Source organism: Eptesicus fuscus, chromosome 13, assembly GCF_027574615.1.
Source record: "Eptesicus fuscus isolate TK198812 chromosome 13, DD_ASM_mEF_20220401, whole genome shotgun sequence".
Lineage (NCBI taxonomy): Eukaryota > Metazoa > Chordata > Mammalia > Chiroptera > Vespertilionidae > Eptesicus > Eptesicus fuscus.
This window is the reverse complement of record NC_072485.1, coordinates 40,040,922-40,063,905: the sequence shown is the minus strand read 5'-3', so window position 1 is coordinate 40,063,905 and position 22,984 is coordinate 40,040,922. Positions and strand designations below refer to the sequence as shown.

General features: G+C 40.7%; 1 protein-coding gene across 2 annotated transcripts in view; it reads left to right on the top strand.

Moving 5' to 3' along the window:
- The window catches only part of POLD3 (DNA polymerase delta 3, accessory subunit), a 53,140-nt gene that overhangs the window by 7,698 nt on the left and 22,458 nt on the right, over positions 1 to 22,984 (top strand). For both annotated transcript variants that reach the window (XM_008149970.3, XM_054725258.1), the window contains exons 3-8: positions 2,961 to 3,063; positions 6,455 to 6,494; positions 8,036 to 8,168; positions 12,606 to 12,867; positions 14,250 to 14,322; positions 21,574 to 21,739. In XM_008149970.3, the coding sequence (XP_008148192.2) occupies positions 2,961 to 3,063; positions 6,455 to 6,494; positions 8,036 to 8,168; positions 12,606 to 12,867; positions 14,250 to 14,322; positions 21,574 to 21,739 (777 nt within the window). The remainder of the gene's footprint in view (positions 1 to 2,960; positions 3,064 to 6,454; positions 6,495 to 8,035; positions 8,169 to 12,605; positions 12,868 to 14,249; positions 14,323 to 21,573; positions 21,740 to 22,984) is intronic.

Sequence of the window (22,984 nt, the reverse complement as noted above, 5' to 3'; positions counted from 1 at the left end):
TTTTCTAGGCTTGGAGCTGAAATACACCTGAGGCCTAAATGTTATCCCTAGGAAGGTGACCTTCTGTATCTGGCTGTAAATTGCTTGGCCAGTTTGTTCAGCTATCTGCCTCAGTTTACCCACTCCACTTGCCAAGGAATCTTCCTAGTTCCTTACTATCCTGCCTCAGTAAGGCTGAAAATAGTGTGAGTGTGAGAGAATGGTGAGAGATACGGGGGTCCAGAACAAGAAGTGTCTTACTGGGGAGTTGGAGTTGATCCTTAGGGGATGGAGAGCTACTGAAAAATTTTGACGCAAGTATAATACTAAAGGCAAGAATACCAACTCCTTTTTCAACATCACGTAATGACTAACTGGCATCTGAGACTTAACAAGCCCCAAAAGCTAACTCCTGATTTCTGCCTCCAACACTTACTTCTGCTTTTCTCCATCTCAGTGAATGACAACTTTATTCTTTGAGCTGGTTAGTTCAATCATTCATAACTACCTTTTCTCTTATACCCATCAGGAAAAACTGTTGTTTTTCCCTTTATGTTCTCCCAGAATTTTTCCACTAATTTACTATTTCCATTGGGACCACCCTCATCTGAGCCACCATCATCTCTAGCCAGGGTTACTGAGTAGCCTCCTGACTAGTCTCCCTGTTTCCTTCCTTACCCATCACCAGTGTATTTTACACACAGCAGTCAGAGTGGACCCTTCTTAAAAGTGAGGTCATAGTATTTCTGCTCTAAACCTTCTGATTACTTCCTTGCTTCCATTTCTACATAGGGCCACAAAGCCCTCGCACTTGGCTGTCTCTGCCACCACTATTCTTCCTTATTCTATTTCAGCACACCTGCCTCCTTTCTGTTCTTCCGACCTTGCCTACATTCTTGCCTCAGAACCTTTGCATATGCTGTTCTCTCTGCCTGGAACATTATTCCCCAAGATATCCACAGTGGTGGCTTCCTCACTTCCTGCAGGGCTCTGCTCATGAGGCCTTTCCTAATCACCTTATATAAAACTAGAAGTCCCATGTACGAAGATTCGTGCAAGAATGGGCCTTCCTTTCCCTGCTGCTGGCACCGCCTTCGCTCTGGCCGGAGCTGCCTTTTCGCTTCACCTGGAGCCACCTTTCTGCCTTCCCATGCTGCACAGAGGCCAGGAGCGGCTGGGGTGGTGCAGAACGCCTGCGTCATAAGCATCCCACCCCCGGCTGCTCGGTGCTTGTGTATGCAAATTAACCCGCCATCTTTGTTGGGTTAATTTGCATACTCCTGATTGGTTGGTGGGTGTCTCCAAGGTACGGTCAGTTAGCATGTTGCTCTTTTATTAGTGTAGATAGCAGAAGTTCTTCTCAGGCACTCTCTATTCTTACTTTTCCCTCTATAGATTAGCTACCATTCAACATAAATTTACTTATTTGTTTGTCTCTCTTTTCTGCAGTGTAAGGTCTAAAAGGTTAGGAACTTTGCTTTGTTATTGCTCTCTCCCTAAGGCATAGAACATGAACTGGCCACTCAGTAAAGTTTTGTTGACCTAATGACTTGATTTGCATTTTCCTGTGGCAGCCTTGTGGATAATGAAGGGGTGGGGGTGCAGAATTGAAATAGTCCAGTCAAGAGATTTAAAGGGCATGGAATCAAGAATTACTTGGGAAGGAGAACTGACTAGATTTGGCAACTCACTGGAAAGGGAGAAGTGAAGGATAATGACTCCCAGATTTCTGGCTTGGGTGGCTTAGGCAGATGTTGTTGTCAGGAATTAGTGAAGCCATGGGGATGAATGAAATAGACCAACCATCCTGGTTGGCCCAGACTGTTGATTTTAGCACCAGAAGTCCATGCCTCAGGAAATCTCTCAAATCCAGGCAAACCCAGATGATTGGTCACTAATATACAGAATGAAAAGATAGCTAAAGACAGAACCCTAACTATTATGGAAAAGGAGGAGGTAATCAAGTCTGTGCGGGAAATGGAGCAGGGCAGTTAGAGGGGTGGGTAGCAGGGGACTCATTGGGGCACAAGAACATGGAAGCTAAGAGAGCAGATGCTTGAAGAGAGTGGTCAACAGGGTAGGGTTGAGTTTCCCTTGGAATTTTTGAGTTTGAGTTTCTATCTGTTCTTGGCAAAGTATGACGTATTCTAGAGACTCTGTATATATTTCTTGAAATAAAAGATAGAAATGATATATCTCTTTTGTTGTTTTTGTTAATCTGTGAGTTACTGAGGGGAGCCAACCTCTGATACTTGCTGGATCATAAGGATAAAATGAATTTAGGGATGTTACTGAAAGCAACATTATTTCTACGTCAAGTGTTTGACAGTCTCAGTTTAATGGATACTCTGAGCACTGGGCAGTGGGAGTAAGCTATTCATTCTGCAGTTCTGAAACAGCATTAAATCTGAGTGATTATAAAACTGGAATTTCAAAGCTGGACATTCGTGATCATCTACTTAGTGGTTCTTAAATGTTTTGGAACCCTCTTGAGAAACACTTGAGAACCCTGAACTGTCTCCCCGCATAAAGGCACATTTTACCTCCCAATTTGAGGGGTGGAGGGTTATAGATGGCCAATGAATCCCATGGTGAAAGAATCACTAATCTGTCTAGTACCCTCCTGTTTATACCTCAGGATATTAAGAGGCCTAGAAAAATTAACTTATCCAGAATCACATAGTGACTGAACTTATTCTTGGTTGAGTGTTCTATTCATTATATGTTACTGGTTTATTGCAGGTTCACTCTCTCTGGGCATACTACTAGATTTCTTTTATTTCAGTTATGAACTGGGTCACTGTGCCAACTCAGTAAGTGACCCCAGTCTAACTCTCTGTCCATAGACTGAGCAAAAATTCTGTAGAAAATTTGATGAACTGTCAGATTTAATATACCTAACTTTCAAGTCACAAATTAAAAGTTGATGAGGTAAAAAAAACTCTTACTAATGGCTTTATTGTGCCTTTTGTTTGGAACAGGATGCTGTATGATTATGTTGAAAGAAAGCGAAAGGAAAATTCAGGAGCCCAACTGCATGTCACCTATTTAGTGTCTGGCAGTCTTGTTCAGAATGGACATTTGGTAAGTTCTCAGAATCTTATAACGAGCTTAAATATGTTTGAGCTATCAACTGTTAAATAACACGGAGTGGGGGAAAGGGGAACACAAGATTTAGTATTATGGAAGTTTTAAAAAGCTACCTGTAGGTGATTATTTTGAATTTTAGACTAAACTTAAAATTCTGAGAAGTTTTGGTAATATCTTGGCTGTGATGCAGAGGCTATAACATTATTAGCAATTTGTCTAGGCAGCAAGACATTAGGAGACTGCTTCTGTTACTTCTCTTTTTTCCTCTTGAAGATGTATTAGGGCAGTGGTCAGCAAACTGCGGCTCGCGAGCCACATGCGGCTTTTTGGCCTCTTGAGTGTTCTAACGCCACTTCTTCAAAATAGACTCGCCCAGGCCAAAATCCGACTTCTACGCATGGGCCACGAGGTTTCAATCGCACTGTATGTGCGCACGTGGTATTTTGTGGAAGCATAATTTCAGGTTTTGTTCTTTTTAATTTCTTCTTTAAGTTTTAAGTGTTTCTAGAAAGAAAAAGATATATTAGAGACTTTGTATGGAGTTTTAACAATACTATTTATTTTTCCAGTGACCGTGATTATTGTAAAAAATGTTTAACCATACATAGAAACTAAAAGCCTCCCTCTAATCTCATCCCAGAGAGTCTCCTAAAGAACTATTTGCAGATTTCAGTGGGACATTTGGTTGGTTCTTTTTGTGTTGTTAGAGGTTGTCACCCTGATCCATCCTTTATGAAATTCCCTACTAGCTTTTTTCATCTAACGATTTTTGCTGAGATTGGTTTTTTATTATTGCCTAGATCATTAGTTCACAAAATGGTGGTGCTCTACTTCTGTCATTCTTTCTGCATGCTATTGGCTGGAATTTTTCTATAAAGAAGAACTTGTTCTCACTAACGAGCCATATTTTTCCTTTTTCTCCAACTGCAAAAAAGCAAGGGGGCTTACCCTCAGCCAGGCTCTGGGTTTGTGAATACTGAACTTACTCCTGTGTCCTCCTTTTAATAGGAACCAACTGAATTGGAGCTCTACTCTGGTGTGTGTTGTTTTAGCATCTGAAAGCTGGCATTTCCACTGAGTTGTTTTTATGCATTTTCAATATCCCGCGAAGCAGCATATAGCTACACTGAGCTCTCTGGGTTGTCCAAATTTTTTCCTGAGGGTAGAAATTATTTTAGGGCTCTTACTACAAAGTTGCATAGGTTTGAGTGGTTAGTTCCTAATGCTCTTTTTCTCTTAAGCTCTGTAATTTTTATTATACAGTTTTGCAGAATATGACATTTTTAAGAATGCCTGTTTTGTTCAGATTTACAATTACATTTTTTAAAAAAGGCTATTTGATTTTATATTGCTCTTTTATGATGTGAATTTTGGTGGTTCCAACATTAACATAAATATGTGTCTTCTTTAGCCAAATATATATGATTTAGAAAAGCAAAAGCAATATTTTTAGTAACAATACAATTACTGAAAATGGTTTCACTTCTTTGTAGTTGTTTTTGTCTGTAGGCTATATCTTACTAGAGATGAACAATTAGTCTATGTTTTAGAATCACTTGAAATAATTCCTCTCTGTAGTTAAACCACCAACTAGTTATTTACCCCCCTTTTTAAAATAATATTCATACATTACATCCTATTTTGCACTTTGCTCTTTTTACTTAATAGTAGATCCTGAGCGTCACTCCATAGTAGTTACAGAAATATTCTGCATTCTTTTTACAGCCACATGATCCTACATCCTATATAATAAAAGCCTAATATGCAAATTGTCTCCTCGACCTCGAGTTTGACCAGGGGGAGAGGTTAGCAGCCAGGGGAAGGGAGACCCCCCTGCTGGCAGCCGGTAGGGACCCTACCTGTGCACAAATTTTGTGCACTGGGCCTCTAGTTAATAGATATTCCTTAGTTCAGGGGTCGGCAAACTCATTAATCAACAGAGCCAAATATCAACAGTACAACGATTGAAATTTCTTTTGAGAGCCAAATTTTTTAAACTTACACTTCTTCTAACGCCACTTATTCAAAATAGACTCGCCCAGGCCGTGGTATTTTGTGGAAGAGCCACACTCAAGGGGCCAAAGAGCCGCATGTGGCTTGCGAGCCGCAGTTTGCCGACCACGGCCTTAGTTATTCAGCTGTCCCTTATTTGTGGTTATTTGAGTTATTTGTAATCTTTGGCTATTACTAATAGTGCTGCAGTGAGTAGCTCAGTGTGTATGTGTTCTCTGTATTTTTTGCCAGTGTGGTTAAAGGTTACATTCCTAGAAGTAGGATGTTTATGTACTTGGTTGGGTATTGCCAAATACCTCTCCATTCCCAGCAGCAATGTTACGTGAATGCCTGTTTCCACACAGCACTTGTCATATGTTTCGGGGTTATTTGCATTTCTTTTTCTGTGAACTGTCTGTTCATACATCTTGCTCATTTTTTAAAGGATTGCTAGTCTTTGTTTTCTCTATTTTAGAAGCTATATATTAACCCTTTGTGATGTAACTTGCACACATTTTTTTCTACTTTATAATTTGTCTTTGTACTTTGGTTAAAGTTTTTATTTTTTATTTTTTGTCATCTAAAAGTTGGTTGTCAGTTTTTATGGATTATTTTCATTATTTTTGAATTTTGAATTATAGTTAGGAAACTTCTCCATTTTCAGATTGTATTAGTTTATTGAAGAATTCACTCATATTTTCTTCTAGTGCTTATATGGTTTCATTCATTCGTTGGTTTGTTTTGTTGTTTTTAATCCTCAGCCAACGATATTTTTCCATTGATTTTGTTAGAGAGAGTGGAAGAGAGAGGGAAAGACAGAGAAATATCGATGTGAGAGAAACATATCGATTAGTTGCCTCTGGAACGTGCCCCAACCAGGGCCTGGGCCGGGGAGGAGCCTGCAACCTAGGTACATGCCCTTGACCGGAATAGAACCTGGGATCCTTCGGTCTGCAAGCCGACGCTCTATCCACTGAGCCAAACTGACTAGGGCCGGTTTCATTCTTTACATTTAGATCTCAGATCCATTACGACTTTATTGTTTGTTTGTGTGTTTGGTGTGAGAGACATCCAATTTTTATTGGGTTCCATGTGATTAAACTAATTCTCGTTACATTATCTATTAAAAAGTCCTCTTTTCTTTGCACTGATTTGAGATGCTGTGGGTTTTTAAAAAATTGTATTGATATTTATATTCTGTCACTTTTCTTAACCTCATCGAGAAGTTTTAATATAAGCAAGTTAAAAATGAGTATAACTATTAAACTGTAACATATATTTTCAAGGGTACTTAATGTTCCTAATTTTAATCCAAGTGCAATTGAATTATTGGCTAGGAAACTTTAAAATCGCAAGTTGCACTTAACATTAATGAAGTGTTATTTCCTTACAGTGCCACAAGGTTGCAGTAGTGAGAGAAGATAAATTGGAAGGTAAGTGTTTTAGCAATTTAGCAAGTTTTTACTCTTATGGCATCAATGTAGGTACACTAAAAAGAAAAAATCTGCCCCTAACATTTGCATACAATATAGTTAGCTATTTAACTGAAGATCTGTATATGCTTTTTATAAGTAGTTTCTGAAACATTAAAATATACTACGTCTGCCTAACTTCCCATTTTTAAGGTCAATAGCTGCTAACATTTATAAAGCACTTTAATCACAGGGTTTCAAAACTCGTGACAGACATACAAAAAACTATCATGAATACCATATGGAGCACCTCATCAACTGTAAAAAGACAGTAGTCTCTAAATGTGTTGTGTTCTATAACAGTTTTTTTGGGTAGAAAAAGAATCTTTTCTAAAATCAGAAAGACTTAATATAATTTCTAAATTAAATTTGTCTGCCTGTTTCAAAACTATGCTGTTGTTCTATTTTTTAAAAACTCAATTCAGAGGAATTGTATAACAGTCAGTGGGCTCCACATGATCTTGGACTTATGCCTCAAGACAAAAACCTGCATTATTGTACTTTAAAAAAAAATTATTATTTAAAAAAAATCTGCACTCAAGAATATTTTTTCAGTTGATTTTTAGAGTGAAAGGGAGGATGGAGGAGGAGGGAGAGAGGAAAGTAGGGGGGAGGGAGGGGAGAAAGAAGGGAGGAGGGAGGGAGGAAAAGAGAGAGAAAAAGAGAGAAAGAAACATCGATGTGAGAGAGACACATTGATTTGTTGCCTCCCACATGCGCCCAGATCGGGGGTGGGGAGGGAACCCACAGCAGAGGTACATGCCCTTGATATGGAATTGAACCCTCAACCCTTGGGTCCATGGGTTGACCCTCCAACCACTGAGCCAGACTGGGCAGGGCTACACAATTATACTTTATAAAATAAGACTCCTGCTGGTGGAGTCGTTTTATTGCAAATTAATATGATGTATTCAGGGTGGTGGAGTTGTCTACTTTTTTCTTTCTGAGTTCCCACATTGGTCGGCAAAGCAAGATTCATTCAGTGAATACATAGTGAGTGTATACTCTGTGTCAAGCTCTGGGCTAGTCACTAGAGACTTGGAACAAGTTGGGCATAGTCCCTTCCTTTATGGAACCTAAAGTTTGTTCCTATGTTGTTCTTTTGTGTTTTTCCTTTGCATACTCACCTGGTTGGTAGTATTTGTTATAGAGTTGCTTTCTCGTTATATGCTAGAGTGTAAGAATCTTTCCTGACTAAAAAATAAATCATGGTCATCATCAATCATTCATTAGTATTTACTGAGTGTCCACTGGATGAGTGATACCCTCACAGGTGCTGTGCTTAGAACTGACTCACCACCACCTACCTTGTCATAATGTCCCTGTTGGAGACAGAAGAGGTGATGTTATACTGTATACTAGTATGTGGCTCTTTGGCCTTTTAGAGCTTTTTGGACCACCACAGATTGTAAATGGTTTTAATGCAGAAGGGTTTCTTGTTAAAGTCCCCACATGCTATGAAGGTTGTGTGTTAACAGTCTGCTTTTCCTGTTGACTTGTAGCAGTGAAGTCCAAGCTAGCTGTGACTGCCAGCGTCCATGTGTACAGCATCCAGAAAGCCATGCTAAAGGACAGTGGGCCTCTGTTCAATACCGACTATGACATCCTTAAAAGCAACTTGCAGAACTGCAGCAAGTGAGCTCCTTAATGTTCCTTGTGGACTTCTTTACGAATTGATTTTGTAAGATGTTTACACAGTGGCTGCCTCTTAAGAGTGAATGCCAAGTCTAGTAAAACCCCATTTATCTTGCAGTAAGACACATGCCTGGTTTTATTAGTACATCATAAGGTGAAAAATAGCAGCCACAACCCATATTGAAAACCCCAGTGGACTCCCCATAAATCTATTTCTCATGTATTTATCCTGTCACTGTCACCAGAAATGTTTGTTGTGCCCCCTCATTACTCCCTTACCCTAGTCTCTGCTGGTCTAAATTCTGCCCATCTTTTAAGAACCAGTTCAAATGTTTTCCTTCAAAAAACTATTCCTAATTTGATATCCCCCTACCTTCCATCCAAGAGCAATTGATCCTCCATAGCCAGTATTAATCTTGTTCATCTTTGATATCCTTCATAGCACAGGGAAGTGATGGACTATGATGCATGTGCGTTTTGAGACTTGGTGGTCCTGAGCTTCGGTTGTGGCTTTGCTGCTTAATACTCCTCCATGGCTTTGGACAAATTACTTAAACACTTTGAGATTTGGTTTCTTCATCTTTAAATTAGATATAGTAATGCCTACTTTGTGGGGTTATATTGAGGGTTCAGGTCAGTTCCCCAGATACATGTTGAATGCCTACTACTTTGATAGATGCTAAGAAAGATAACTTAAATTCATTCAACAAAGATCTGACGTGTACCTACAACATGCTCCACTCTATAGAGTGAATATGGCCCAGTGCCTGCTTAATGCTCTGGTCATCTGGGATGAAGATAGAGATTTTGGAATAAGAGAAAATAGGTAATTAATTGGGTAGACATAGTCACACAGAGAGAATGTATAGAATGAAAGGACAGAAAGTAAAACTCTAGGTCATAATTACTAGCTGTGTTACCTTGGGCAAATTCACCTCTCTGTGCTTCAGTTTCCTCATCAGCAAAATGAAACTAAACAACCTGACAGGGCTATAGAGCATGAAATGAATTAATGTATGTACAATGCTTAGTACTGTGCTTGGCACATAGTAAGCACTTTTTAAGTGATAGCCATTTTTAAAGGATTGTCAGAAAAAAGGGGGCCTGAGAGGGTGCAGCTAGAGATAAGAGGAAAATTACACGAGTATGTGGAATTCTAAAGGCTAAAGAAAGAGTTTCAAGAAGGAGGGACTGGTTGATAATATAAAACCTTGCTGAGAAGCTAAGTAAATTAGGAACTGAAAAATGTCCACTGTATTTAGTGATGTTCTTGGAAAGAGCATTTTCAGTGGAGTGACCAGATTCTGGTCAGCTGAGTTAATATAGATAACTCTCTAGAAAATATGACTACTAGTATAAAATGCGGGGAAAAGAGGGAGGTAGCTAAGGAGGAATTGAGACTAAGGAAAGACATATACAGTTTTAAAGTTGAGAGTGCCTTGAACTTGTATTGTTAGGAAAGAGCCATAAAAGAGGAAATGGTTGAAAATACTAGGGAGATGAGATAACTGATAGAGGACAAATAGATATAGAATTGCCAAACACAATTTCTGTAAGTTCTATGAAAATCAGGAACGTGTTTATTTTGTTAACCACCCTCTACCCATAATGGTGCCTGGCAGATGATAAGCATTCAATAAATAATTGTTGAATGAACCAATGTTAAACATTAGTTCTTTTCCTTTAGTTTAGAACCTTCAGTGTAATAGGCATACAAATATGTGTTAAATATATAACTGAAGAGCAATAATTTATAAGTCTGTGTCTTCTAGGGAAAGATTATAGGAAACAATACCTGATACATTTATGTAAATTATATTAGATTTCAAAAATAGTCTATTAAAATCCAGTCATGGTATGTCAAGCTCTAAAAATTATTTCTTCTGTTGTATCTAGCAAGTAAGCAAACAAGAATAAAGGTGACTCAAAGGTTCAAAAAAATTGCACAGGGACCTCTAAAATAAAGATGGCAAGTAGAAATGTGGTAATAGCAAGCACTTTAATGAAACTTGACTTAAACACTTAAAGTAGCTTTGGTAAAAATGTGAAGAATTTATCTCCAATAAAGAAGTTTAGTATTTGGTCCTGAGAATTATGGGCCAACTGAGATCTGACTCATTGTTTCATGTGTTTTTAAGAAGTGCTGTGACAGGAAGAAAGTTGAAATTTTAGGATTGAGCAGATTCTTCTCTCTTCGGACAAGTTCCCAGCTTAGTTTGGTCTCTTCCTCTTTGCCAATTCCTGGTCCTGACCCTAAGGTGTGGAATGTAGACCAAATGGAGAAAGAGTTGTCTTGGGGCCAACTTTAGATGTTGACGGTGAAATAAAACATTGCTCTTTTCCTTGTACATGGAAGCACTGCAAGGCCAGAGACGTAGAGTTGTGGGTGAAAGGAAATGATTTCCGTCTGTTCATAATTCTGATGCACAAAATATTTGTGTTAATGTAGGGTTTACTAATGTGGACCACAATAAATCAGTGGAAGATTTTTGGAACTGTAAATTCTAGCTTTGGGGCTGTTCAATCTGAAGTTACTTTTGAAATTAAATGATTTATCAGGGTTTGTTTTTTTCCCTTAGGCCAGTTATTCTAGCAGTTAATCTTGAATTTGTGCCTGGTTGATCTCTAAGATAATTGCTTTCACCACATAGTTTAACCTCCATCTTCTCCCACCCCAAGTTGAGGTGAAGACGGGAGAGAAGCCAGAAGCCTCACTTTCAGTGGCTTAAATAATCATTCTTTCAGTATATATTTCCTGACACTTTTATATGCCAGGTCTTATACTGAGTACCTGAAATACAAATGATGAATAGTACATTTCCCTAACTTCAAGGAGCTCTTACATACCCGCAATAAGCAAAAGACTGGGAAATAAAATGTTCTTTGTTAGGAAAAGTTGGGGAACTTTGCTTTTTAAGTGTAGCCATTTGAGAAGGCTAGATCAGTTATCCATTCACAGTGTGGAATATTACATTATGGATTGGTGTGAAACAGGCATATCTACAATGAATATTCCCTTTAATATCCATTCAAACAGTTCCAAATTTCTTCACTTGGCTTTGGACATACTTTTCTGGTGCTGTTAGTTGGTATTATTAGAAATTATTAACAACCAATTGTTAAGGACCACAGGTTATAAGAGGCAATGGCTGTGTTCCCAGCTTCTTCCATGTTTTATTTTTATTAAAAAATTTTTTTGTTTATTGATTTTAGAGAGAGAGAGGCAGGGGAGATTTGTTGTTCCATCTATTGGTGCATTCATTGGTTGTGGTTGCTTCTTATATGTGCCCCGACCAGAGATCAAACCTGCACCTTAGCGAATCTGGATGACGCTCCAACCAACTGAATGATGTGGGCAGGTGCTTCTTCCATGTTTTTTTTTTTCCCTTAATATATTTTTATTGGTTTCAGAGAGGAAGGGAGACAGAGAGAGATAGAAACATCAATGATGAGAGAATCATTGATTGGCTGCCTTCTGCACACCCCCTACTGGGGATCAAGCCTGCAACCCCGGCACGTGCCCTTGACCGGAATCAAACCTGGGACCCTTCAGTCCACAGGCTGATGCTCTATCCACTGAGCCAAACTGACTAGGGCCTTCTTACATGTTTTTTTTTTTTTTAATATATTTTTATTGATTTCAGAGAAGAAGGGAGAGGAAGATAGAAACATCAGTGATGAGAGAGAACCATTGATTGGCTGCCTCCTGCATGCCCACTACTGGGGATCGAGCCCGCAACCCAGGCATGTGCCCTTGACTGGAATCGAACTCGGGACCCTTCAGTTCACAGGCCGACACTCCATCCATTGAGCCAAATCAGCTAGGGCTTCTTACATGTTTTAATCATGATCCACTCATGTTTTAATCATGATCCACTCTGGCCAGGAGAATTGCCAGGAAATTTGTTAATATTTAGAGCTCTAAATTTTGAATCAGTCAATATTTATTGCATGCAGTAAATATTAAAAACACGAGGATTATTATCATTTGGTTTCCCAAGTATGGTGAAACTACTAATCTTTTATTATTGTTTGGTGTATTCTTACTATTTAGAATTAGGATGCTTTTTTCAAAAGAATATTTAATGCTAGATTCCATATCCTAGGGTTTTTTGTTTTGTTTGGATTTTTATAAGAATTAATTTGAACCAAATTGACAACATGCTGAGGAGCAAGATCTCAAATCCGCCCCTATTCTACTTTTGACTCCAACCCCAGCTAGTCTTGTTACTAGCTGGATATATAACCTAAGACAAGTCACTGGCTTCTCTTAATATTTATCTGAATGAGTGTGCTGCACAAAATAATTTCTAAAATTCATTCTAGTTCTGAAGTTTTCTCCTTTAATAGTGTTAAGCTTAAAAAGTATTACACTGAAGAAGCAAGAGTTTGAAAGTAAGGTTTGATATTGACATTAATGTAACATTTCTGTCTCAGGTTTAGTGCCATACAGTGTGCAGCTGCAGTTCCTAGAGCTTCTGAAACCTCATCTTCTGAAAAGTTTGAGCAGTCAAATCTTCAGGTATCAAGTGAGACACAAGCCACTAGTGAGTTGACTGCCAACGGTCATGGCCCACCTACTTCCAAACAGATTTCCCACCAACCTAAAGGAATTATGGGAATGTTTGCCTCTAAAGCTGCTTCTAAAAACCAAGATACCAACAAAGAAACCAAAACGGAAGCTAAGGAGGTAACAAATGTAAGTCTTCTGTAAAGGTATGCCTTTCAGCTCAGATGGGTAACTAGAAAAGCACAAGTACCGTATTTTCTGGCGTATAAGACGACTGGGCGTATAAGACGACCCCCAACTTTTCCAGTTAAAATATAGAGTTTGGGATATACCCGCCCTATAAGATGACACCCGGTATATAAGACGACCCCCGACTTTTGAGAAGATTTTCCTGGGTTAAAAAGTAGTCTTATACGCTGGAAAATACAGTAGTTCCAGTGGTAGTAGTTTGATTATATAAAGGTCTGATATTTAGTTCTACTTTTTATACTTCAGCTTGAATCCTTTAATTCTTGATATTTTCATATGAAACAGTCTTTTTCTTTTGATAATGCTTCTCACTAAGTCTTGAGCTACTAAATGGTGGAACCAGCATCAAATCCACTTCTGATGATTACAAATGTAATGTTTTGCAGGTTTCTTCCCATCATGTACCATACTGCCTCTGATCTATTTTAATTTTGTCTAAGTAGTTTTTAAATTCACTCAAGAAAATTTTAGACACATTTATGGATAATCCTATCTAATAAAGAGGGAATATGCTAATTGACCCTAACACTGTCGCAAAGATGGCAGCGCCCACAGCCAATAAGGAGGGAATATGCTAATTGACTGTCCCGCCCTCAAAGATGGTGGCGCCCACAGCCACAAGATGGTGCCGCTCAGTCCCCTCAGCCCCACCGGGGTGGCAGGTGTGCAGCAAGGCTGGGCCCCCCCGCCAGGTAGGCCTGGCCGCTCTGCGCGCCTGCCTCCAGAGTCCCCCAGTCCTCTCAGCCGCCGAGGCGCAGGCAAGCCTCAGATGTCGGCTGCCCAGCTGCCTAGGGCCGGCCCAAAGCACAGGCAAGCCTTGGATGGCAGGTGCACAGCTGCCCAGGGCTGGCCTGAGGTGCAGGCAAGCCTCGGATGGCGGCTGCCTAGCTGCCCAGGGCCACCCAAGGCTCAGGTAACCAGGGCTGGCTGAGGCTTGCGCTGCCAGCAGTGGCAGCAGCAGAGGTGTGATGGGGGCGTCGCCTTCCCCTGATCACCGGGTCGCCTCCTGCCCCTGAAGGCTCCCAGACTGTAAGGGGCAGGCCGGGCTGAGGGACTCCCTCTCCAGTGCATGAATTTTCATGTACTGGGCCTCTAGTAATTTTATAAGAACTGTGAGAACCTAAGCTTTGGAGATTAATACTAATACTGGTGGGTCTGGATTTATTCTTATATCTAATGCATACATGTTTGGCATGATTATATAAAGACTGAGCCATCATGACAGTGTGCTCTGCTGTTGAAGAATGTTTATTTGAGACATATTTTGAAGAGCAGCCTAAACACTAAGAAAAAAATTGTGTTTTCTCTTTCTATACTTCTAGGCATCTTCAACAGGCAACAAGGCACCAGGGAAAGGGACTGTGATGAGCAATTTTTTTGGAAAAGCTGCTATGAGTAAGCATGTTCTTACCTTCTTTTTGAATACTAATATATGAATCCTATATAATAAAGATGTAATGTGCAAATGGTTGTTACGCCATGAAGCGTAACGACCGACTGTGTAATGACCAGATCACGGATCAGCAGGAGGGTAGGGCAGTGAGCTACAAGCAGGCGGCAGAGAGCTACAGGAGCGGGGCAGGGTAATAAGCTATGAGGGGGAGGCCAGGGGGGCAGAGGGAGCTACAGGAGGGCGGGGCAGTGGGCGGAGAGCTACAGGAGGGCAGTAGCGAGCTACTGGCTACAAGTGGGCAGCAGAGAGCTACAGGAGGGGGCGGGGCAGCAAGCTATAAGGGGGACCAGAGGGAGGGGGAGCAGGGGGGAAACTACAGAAGGGCGAGGCAGCAGGCAGAGAGCTACTGGAGGGCGGCAGTGAGCTACTGGCGCACAGATTTGTGCGCAGGGCTACTAGTCTCTCTCTATATATGTATATAAAAAAGCCTAAGTGACCATCGCAGCCTAACGGACGACTGAACAGGCTGCGTGGGGTGACTAGACTAGTAGGGGGGTTAGTGAGGGGCGATCAAACGACCAAGCAGCAGGCTGTGTGGGGCGACCAGGCCAGTAGGGGGGGTTAGTGAGGGGCAACCAAACGACCAAGCAGCAGGCTGCGTGGGGCGACCAGGCCGGCAGGGGGGTTAGTGAGGGGCGATCAAACGACCAAGCAGCAGGCTGCGTGGGGCGACCAGGCCGGCATGGGGGTTAGTGAGGGGCAACCAAACGACCGAGTAGCAGGCTGCGTGGGGTGACCAGGCCTGCAGGGGGGGGGAGTTGGGGGTGACCAGGCCGGCAGGGGGGACAGTAAGGGGCGACCAGGCTGGCGGGGGGGACAGTTAGGGGCGACCAGGCCGGCGGCGGCGGTGGGGGGGGAGTTGGGGGCAACCAGGCCAGCAGGGGGGGCAGTTAGGGGCAATCAGGCAGGCAGGCAGGTGAGCAGTTAGGAGCCAGTGGTCCCAGGATCGGGCCTAAACTGGCAGTCGGACATCCCCCATGGAGTCCTGGATTGGAGAGGGTGCAGGCTGGGCCCCCCCCCCACCTCCGTGCACGAATTTCGTGCACCGTGCCTCTAGTATTATTATAATAACTTATCACCTATCTGAGGTGAAAGCCTGTTTTACCCATCTAGGACACTACCATGTAGCATTCCTGAATCTTAACATCAGTTTTCAATATATTGATGAAGTTAACCCAACTGCAATAGTGGATTTTATGGGTGAGTTTGGTTCAGTTTAGATCCTTTGGAGCAGTGGTTGCCAACCTTTTGGACCTCACAGACCACCAGTTGGCGACTGCTGCTTTGGAGTGTAGTTTACTATTCCTATTTCTACCTCCTGCCTTGAAAAGAAAAAATATTTGTTTTATAGAGCTCTTGAAAATGGGAATTAAAACAAAAGGGAGGCTTCCTGGTTAAGTAGTACAGTGTTGAGTTTAATATCTTGGATGCTGGGTACAGTTTGCCTGGTGTGACCATTACTAGCCCTATCTCCCAAGGGGATGCCAAAACAAAGCTTTAGCCTTTCTTTAGTTATTTTTGCAGATTAGACTTCAGTGTGAATTAGAAGTACTCAGATAGGGATCTAAACTGGCCATTTAAAAATATCTCCTTTATTAAAACTTTAAAAAAAAAATACATTTCTTTCATATGAAAGGAACCAATAGTCACATAGTTTCATACTTCTTATATCAAGTAAACATCCCCTGAGGGTATGTGGCAGAATATCAGGAAGAATGTAGGAGTCGCAGGATAATTATAGCACACTTTTTTGGAGCATCAGTTTTATAAAGATTTTGTGGAGAAGCATTTTATTAGGGGCCTATGCAAGCAAAATTAGTCAGAATTCTGCTTTTCCGTGATGGTCAAATTGGTGGTTGGGAGAGGGGTTGGAGTGATAGTTTTTATTTGTCATAAAAGCTATCCAAGAACATTTTTGTGTTCTGAAAGCATATGGAAAATTTGATACTTTCAGGATATTGGGAAGCACAATTGTATTCTTGCAAGTACAGTGAACAAGGAGGGCTCCCTACTTCTATGAAGACACATCATGCTAATGTCACTAGCTGGTCTGCTGGTACTGCTCTGCCCGCTGTACCCAATTAGATTGTGTGGTTTCTTGGCAACCTCAATGAGGTTCACATGTTGCTTGCTTTTTATGCATCTTAACCTTAATAACCAGTGAATTTTTAAAATACCTATTTTTATTTATTTTAGAGAAGAAGGGAGAGGGAAAGAGAGAGAGAAACATCAATGATGAGAAAGAACCACTGTTTGGCTGCCTCCTGCACGCCCTCCTCTGGGCATTGAGCCCGAAACCCAGGCCTATGCACTGACCAGGAATCGAAGCCTGACCTCCTGGTTCATAGGTTGACGCTCATCCACTGAGCCACACTGGCTGGGTGAATTTTTAAATTAGTTTTAAAATACGTAAGATGTGAATATTTTCTAATTGTAAAAAAATAAAATAAAAATCAGCTTCTTCTCCGAGAAAATACCAAATAGCAGATGTCGCTGCTGCTTCGGAAAGGCCTGAAAAGGGGGGGGGGGAATCAAACTATACAGAAGTATACATTTATTTATTCATGTGTGTTATTTAGCAAGTATTTACTGACATCTACTATGTGCTTGGCACCATTATGCATTGGTACTACAATGGATTAAAATATATGCAAACAAGATTCCTGCCCTCATGGCCCTTATATTCATTCTCATGGCAGAGACACAAATAAATATAAAAACAATAAAATAGTTAATGATTGTAATTGTTAGGCAGAAAGTAAAGGGTGTTATGATGGAATGTAATAGAAAGAGGAGTAAAACCTAAATAAAATAAAATAATTCAATATCCTATATAATAAAGGGCTAATATGCAAATCAACCGAATGGCGGAACGACCAATCGCTATGACACACACTGACCACCAAGGGGCAGAAGCTTAACACAGGAGCTTCCCTCTGGTGGTCAGTGCACTCCCAGAGGGGGAATGCCGCTCAGCCAGAAGCCCTGAGCTGGGCTCATGGCTAGCAAGTGTAGTAGCAGTGGTGGGAGCCTCTCCCGCCTCCTCAGCAGTCGGACATCCCCCGAGGGCTCCTGGACTGCGAGAGGGCACAGGCTGGGCTGAGGGACACCTCCCCACCCCGAGTGCATGAATTTTGTGCACTGGGCCTCTAGTTTACCTAATAAAAAGAATGGCTTACAAAGTTGATTATTTAACATTTTTTCAAGGCTGAATGTTTAGAGTTAAATTATGAATATTTTTATTATATTTAACACATGACAAGGTCATTGCAATGAAAATGAAGCTTGAAAGTTAGATGAAGAGAGGTGACTGTGGGAACTTGAACATTTACAACTTAATGCTGGACAGGCATTGGCAAAGATGTGGAGAAATTGAACTCTCATACATTGCTGTGGGGACTGCAAAATGATGTGCTCATTTTAAAAAAAAGAGTATGGCAATACTAAAAAAAATTTAAATCTAAAGGTATCCTGCAGTTCCACTGCCAGGTATCTACTCAAGAATTAAAACTGTATGTCCACACAAAACTTGTACACAAATGTTCATAGCAGCATTATTCATAATAGCTAAAAAGTGGAAACAACCCAAAAATTCATAATTTGATGAATGGATATACTACAGTGGAATAGCCACACAGTGGAATATTATTCAGTCAAAAAAGAAGGAAGTACTGATACATGCTACAACATGGATGAACCTTGAAATATGAGAAATGAAAGGAGCCAAAAATAAAAGGCCTTGTATTGTTTGATTCCATTTATACAAAATGTCCAGAATAGGCAAATCTATAGAGACAGAAAGTAGATTAATGCTTGTCAAGGTCTGGGAGTGATGAAAAGGTTCTAAAATTGGATACTGGTGATGGTTGCACAAATAAAAAACATTGAATTGTACACTTTAAAAGGGTAAATTTTATGATGTGTGAATTATATCTCAATAGCCAAAAAATTAATGCCTTTTATGTTAAAACAATTGCAGCTTTGATGACAAAGTCATTGTGTTACTTTTCTTTGCTTGAAAAGTGGTTTTATATTCTCTTGAGTATAAAAATGAGATGCTTTTAAGAGGTGGGGGAGATAAGAGATCAACCGAAGGACTTATATGCATGCATATAAGCATAACCAATGGACGCAAAACTCTGGGGGGTGAGGGCATGTATGGATGTGGGGTGGGGGGGACAGTGGTAAGATATGTACACATATAATACCTTAATAAAAAAATTAATTAATTAATTTAAAAAATGAGATGCTTTTAATTAGTCAAGATGATACAATAACTTGACCATTCAGGTAATGAGAAAATGTGATTAAATTTTTCTTAACAGTTGCCTGAAATTGTTACAATAAACTGCCTCTTTACCAGCTAATTGGCCAATTATAGTTTTATATATGTACTAGAGGCTCAGTGCATTAAATTCGTGCACTCAGGGGGAGGGGGTCCTTTAGCCTGGCCTGCGCCCTCTCGCAGTCTGGGAGCCCCACAATTGATCGCCCCGCAGAGGGACGCCCTGCCCACCGCTGCTGGCTGGGTAGCCTGGGCCTCCCTCTTTGGGGTGATTGTGGAGCCCCCTGGCCAGTGGCCTGGGCCTCCCTCTGTGGGGCGATCGTGGGGTAATGGTGGGGCCCCCCAACCAATTGCATTGCATTCACCTTGGTGGTAGCAGTCAGTGCTGGGTCGCCGCGGTGCCTGCAGTGGTGGCAATCAGTGCTGGGCCGCCGCGGCGTTCGTCCGCGACTCAGGAGGGACCGAGAGGTCAGCAGTTCAACCCACTCACCAGTCCCCGCCCATCCGAGCCTGCTGTGTGTGCAGCCTGGTGTTCAGTCATTCATTTGGTCGTTTTGGATGTTATGGACCCTGGCTCTTTATATATTGGGATAAATTGGAGTTCCCAAGATGAGGTGAAATCAAAACAGAATAAAACTGGATGCTAAATCTGTTTTGATCAACGGTATTTAGTTTAGATCAGTTTTCTGAAATTAATATAATAGCCTCTTTTTCTTTAACCCATGGGGTAGGTAGGAAATATTTGGAGGTTTTTCCTCCTAATGATGTAATTTTGAAATAGATACTAACAAAATAATGTCAATTATATAATAGAATGCAGAATTTGCATAAACTTTAAAGATGCACGTGCAGCTTCAGCGAATTTTTTTTGGGTCATGTTTGCTTGGAGATACATGTTTACTCTTCTCTATAGTTAGATGGGAAAGTTTGAGAAGTACTGATACTTTATAACAGCAGTAGTAAAAATGCAAGAGAAAATGGCACCATGGTGGATTCAACTTACAGCTGGATTCAACCATATAGATTCCCCATTTAAGTTTTTTGGTTTTTTTTTAAATATATTTTATTGATTTTTTACAGAGAGGAAGGGAGAGAGATAGAGAGTTAGAAACATCGATAAGCTGCCTCCTGCACACCCCCTACTGGGGATGTGCCCGCAACCAAGGTACATTCCCTTGACTGGAATCGAACCTGGGACCCTTCAGTCCGCAGGCCGACTCTCTATCCACTGAGCCAAACCGGTTTTGGCACCCCATTTAAGTTTTAAAAAAATAAAGCATAAGCAGATTGCATGTTACACTTTTATCCATCATCTATTTTTTCAAATAATATACTTTATTTATAAACTATAATACTAAGCTATGTGTAACAGCCAAAAACTAAGATAGCAATAATTTTTTCCTGAACTTTAGATGGTTTAAACTATTTTATCACTTATAACCAAAACTACTTATTCAAGAGGTTGTTTATAACTTTCTAAGAGTATTGTGTGAATTTTCTTTTTTAAAAAAACAATTACTGAATATAGCATATAATTTCTGTATATTTCTTTTATAATTTCTGATGGCAAGGCCCATGCTGCTTAAATTTCTTAGTCTTTTGCACTACACCATCGTTGTTTTTGTGTTTTTCAGCTTGGTGTAGGACAAGGGATAAAGACTGAGTTAAACTGATTTAGGTTCAAATTCTGGCTCTTCCTTTCCCATTAGTGTTACCTTAAAGTAAATCACTTAACCTCACATGTTGATCCCTTTTATTCCTTATGATAATCTTCTAAATATTACCCCAGTTTTTACAGAGAAGACTGACTTTTAGTTAAATTAACTTGCCCAGAATGAAATAGGATTTGAACCAAAGTTTTCTGATTCCAAAGTAGTCTTTCAATTATATCAAGGTAGTAGGATATAAAAGTATGCGGGCTTAAAAGGATAGACTAATTCTATATAATAAAGAGGTAATATGCAAATTGACCCTCACAAAATAGCTGCCTACGACCAGGCCAGCAGGCGGCTTAGTGAGGAACGACCAAACGACTGAACAGCAGGCTGCGTGGGGCAACCAGGCCGGCAGGGGGGGACAGTTGGGCGTGGCCAGGCCAGCAGGGGGGGCAATAAGAGGCAACCAGGCCAGAGGGGGTGCAGTTGGGGGCGACCAGGCTGGCAGAGGGGGGGCAGTTTGGGGGTGACCAGGCCAGCGGGGGGGGGGACAGTTAGGGGTGATCAGGCCGGCATGCAGAGGCAGTGAGGGGCGATCAGGCTGACGGGGGGGGGGGGCGGTAGTTAGGGGTGACCAGGCAGGCAGGCAGGTGAGCGATTAGGAGCCAGCGGTCCAGGATTGTGAGTAGGATGTCCTGCCAATTTAGGCCCGATCGGGCCTAAACTGGCAGTTGGACATCCCCTAAAGGGGTCCCAGATTGGAGAGGGTGCAGGCTGGGCTGAGGGGACTCCCCCTCCCCATGCACGAATTTTGTGCACTGGGCCTCTAGTAGAAAATAAGATTTTAGTACAAATTTCTCTTGTCTCTATTTGTAAGCTGTGTACTCTTGGGAAACATTTTAAGTCTTCTGACTCTTTAATTCCTCTGAGCTAGTTTCCTCATCTAGCTAATGAGAAAAAAAGATATCTCATTTCTTTCCTAAGCCTTGCTTTTACTATCACTTGCCCTGGGGGCTGAGATATTAAGAGGGATTAGCTGGAGGCAGGAAAGAAAAGAGTAAGAGCTAAGAGTGGTAGTTGGAAAGGAGAAATGTTCTCTGACTAGACCATGGGCACTGTTAGGACAGGGACTGTATTTTCCCCCTTAGCCCCTGCTCCTAACATGTTACCTGGCACTTAGCAGGCTGTCAGAGGAATGATAGATTGATATTGCACAATGGGATTGTACATTGTCTGCTATACTTTATTTGTAGATAAACTTAAAGTCAACTTGGATTCAGAACAAGAAGTGAAAGAAGAAAAAGTAGTGGAACAACCTCTACTGTCTGTCACTGAACCAAAGCTGGCAGCCCCTACAGGTCTGAAGAAATCCAGCAAAAAAGCAGAGCCTGTTAAGATGCAGCAGAAGGAGAAAAAAAGGTAGGAAAATGTTGTCACTTAAGGGGAAAGTGTGTTTCTTCTGGGGTTGAGAAGGTCTGTCTGGGCTTATTGACAGCAGGCAGTTTTCAGTTGAGCACTAAATCCTACTTAATGCCGTCAGGATACAGCTACATAACCAAAGTGAGGGGAGAAGTTCAATATCTTATCTAGTGAAGTAGACCTAGAATCTGCATTTTAGATCATTTAAAGCCCAAAGTCTATTTTTTGGACTCCATTGACCTAAATCAATTGTATTTTTCTCCTTTATTTTGAATTTATGGACATGGCATAAGTGTGCCTGACGGTGTGTCTGTTTTTCACTTCAAATTGCAAATGAAAGGTTACCCTTTCCAGTCAAATTTAAGAGAAAAAGTTCTTTGTTTTCTTTTTATATCAATGAGTTTATTTTTCAAGTGGTAAAATGTAATTAGAAAAGAAAATAAAAGCACACAAGCTGTTAAAAATGGATCCAGGAATTTGAGACACTACCTCATAGTTGGTAGGAATTAGTCTGTTGAAAGAAATTCTAAAGGACACTGTCAGCACTGATAGGCCCAGAAATACTTGACTTTTGTGGCAAGGTTGGGGATACTCTAATAGAAAACATCAACAAAATGCTAAAGTTTCAGAGGGTCAAGGCTCTGTCCAGTTGGCCTCACCTCCTAGGATTAAAATGTCTTGGCATGGGTACATTTGTTCTTGATGGTTATTGACAGGATTGTATTCAGTATTTCAGCACTAAATAGAACGTTAACTGTATATTTTTGATAGGTGCCCTTTATTAGATGGAAGAAATTCTGTTCCTAGTTTGCTGGGAGGTTTTATTATGAATGGGTGTTGAATTTTGACAGATGGTTTTTCTGCATTTATTGAAATGATCATACAGTGTTTCTGTTAATGTAGTGTATTACATTATTGGTTTTCAAATGTTAAACCAACCTTGCATTCTTGGGATAAACCCCAATTTGGTCGTGGTCTATTAGTCTTTTTACATATTGCTGGATTCTACTTAATATTATAAGGATTTTTTGCCCCTACATTTACAAGGTCTATGGATCTTTTCTAGTAACAGTAATGTATTTTAGTATTAGTGTTACACTGACTTCTTAAAATTAGTTGGGAGGAGTTAATATTCCTCTGTTTTCTATTTGTATATGATATGTATTTCTCTCTTCAAAGTTTGATAAAATTCACAAGTGAATTTGGGCCTGGAGTTTTCTTTTTGGGAGTTGTTTTTTTAAGAAA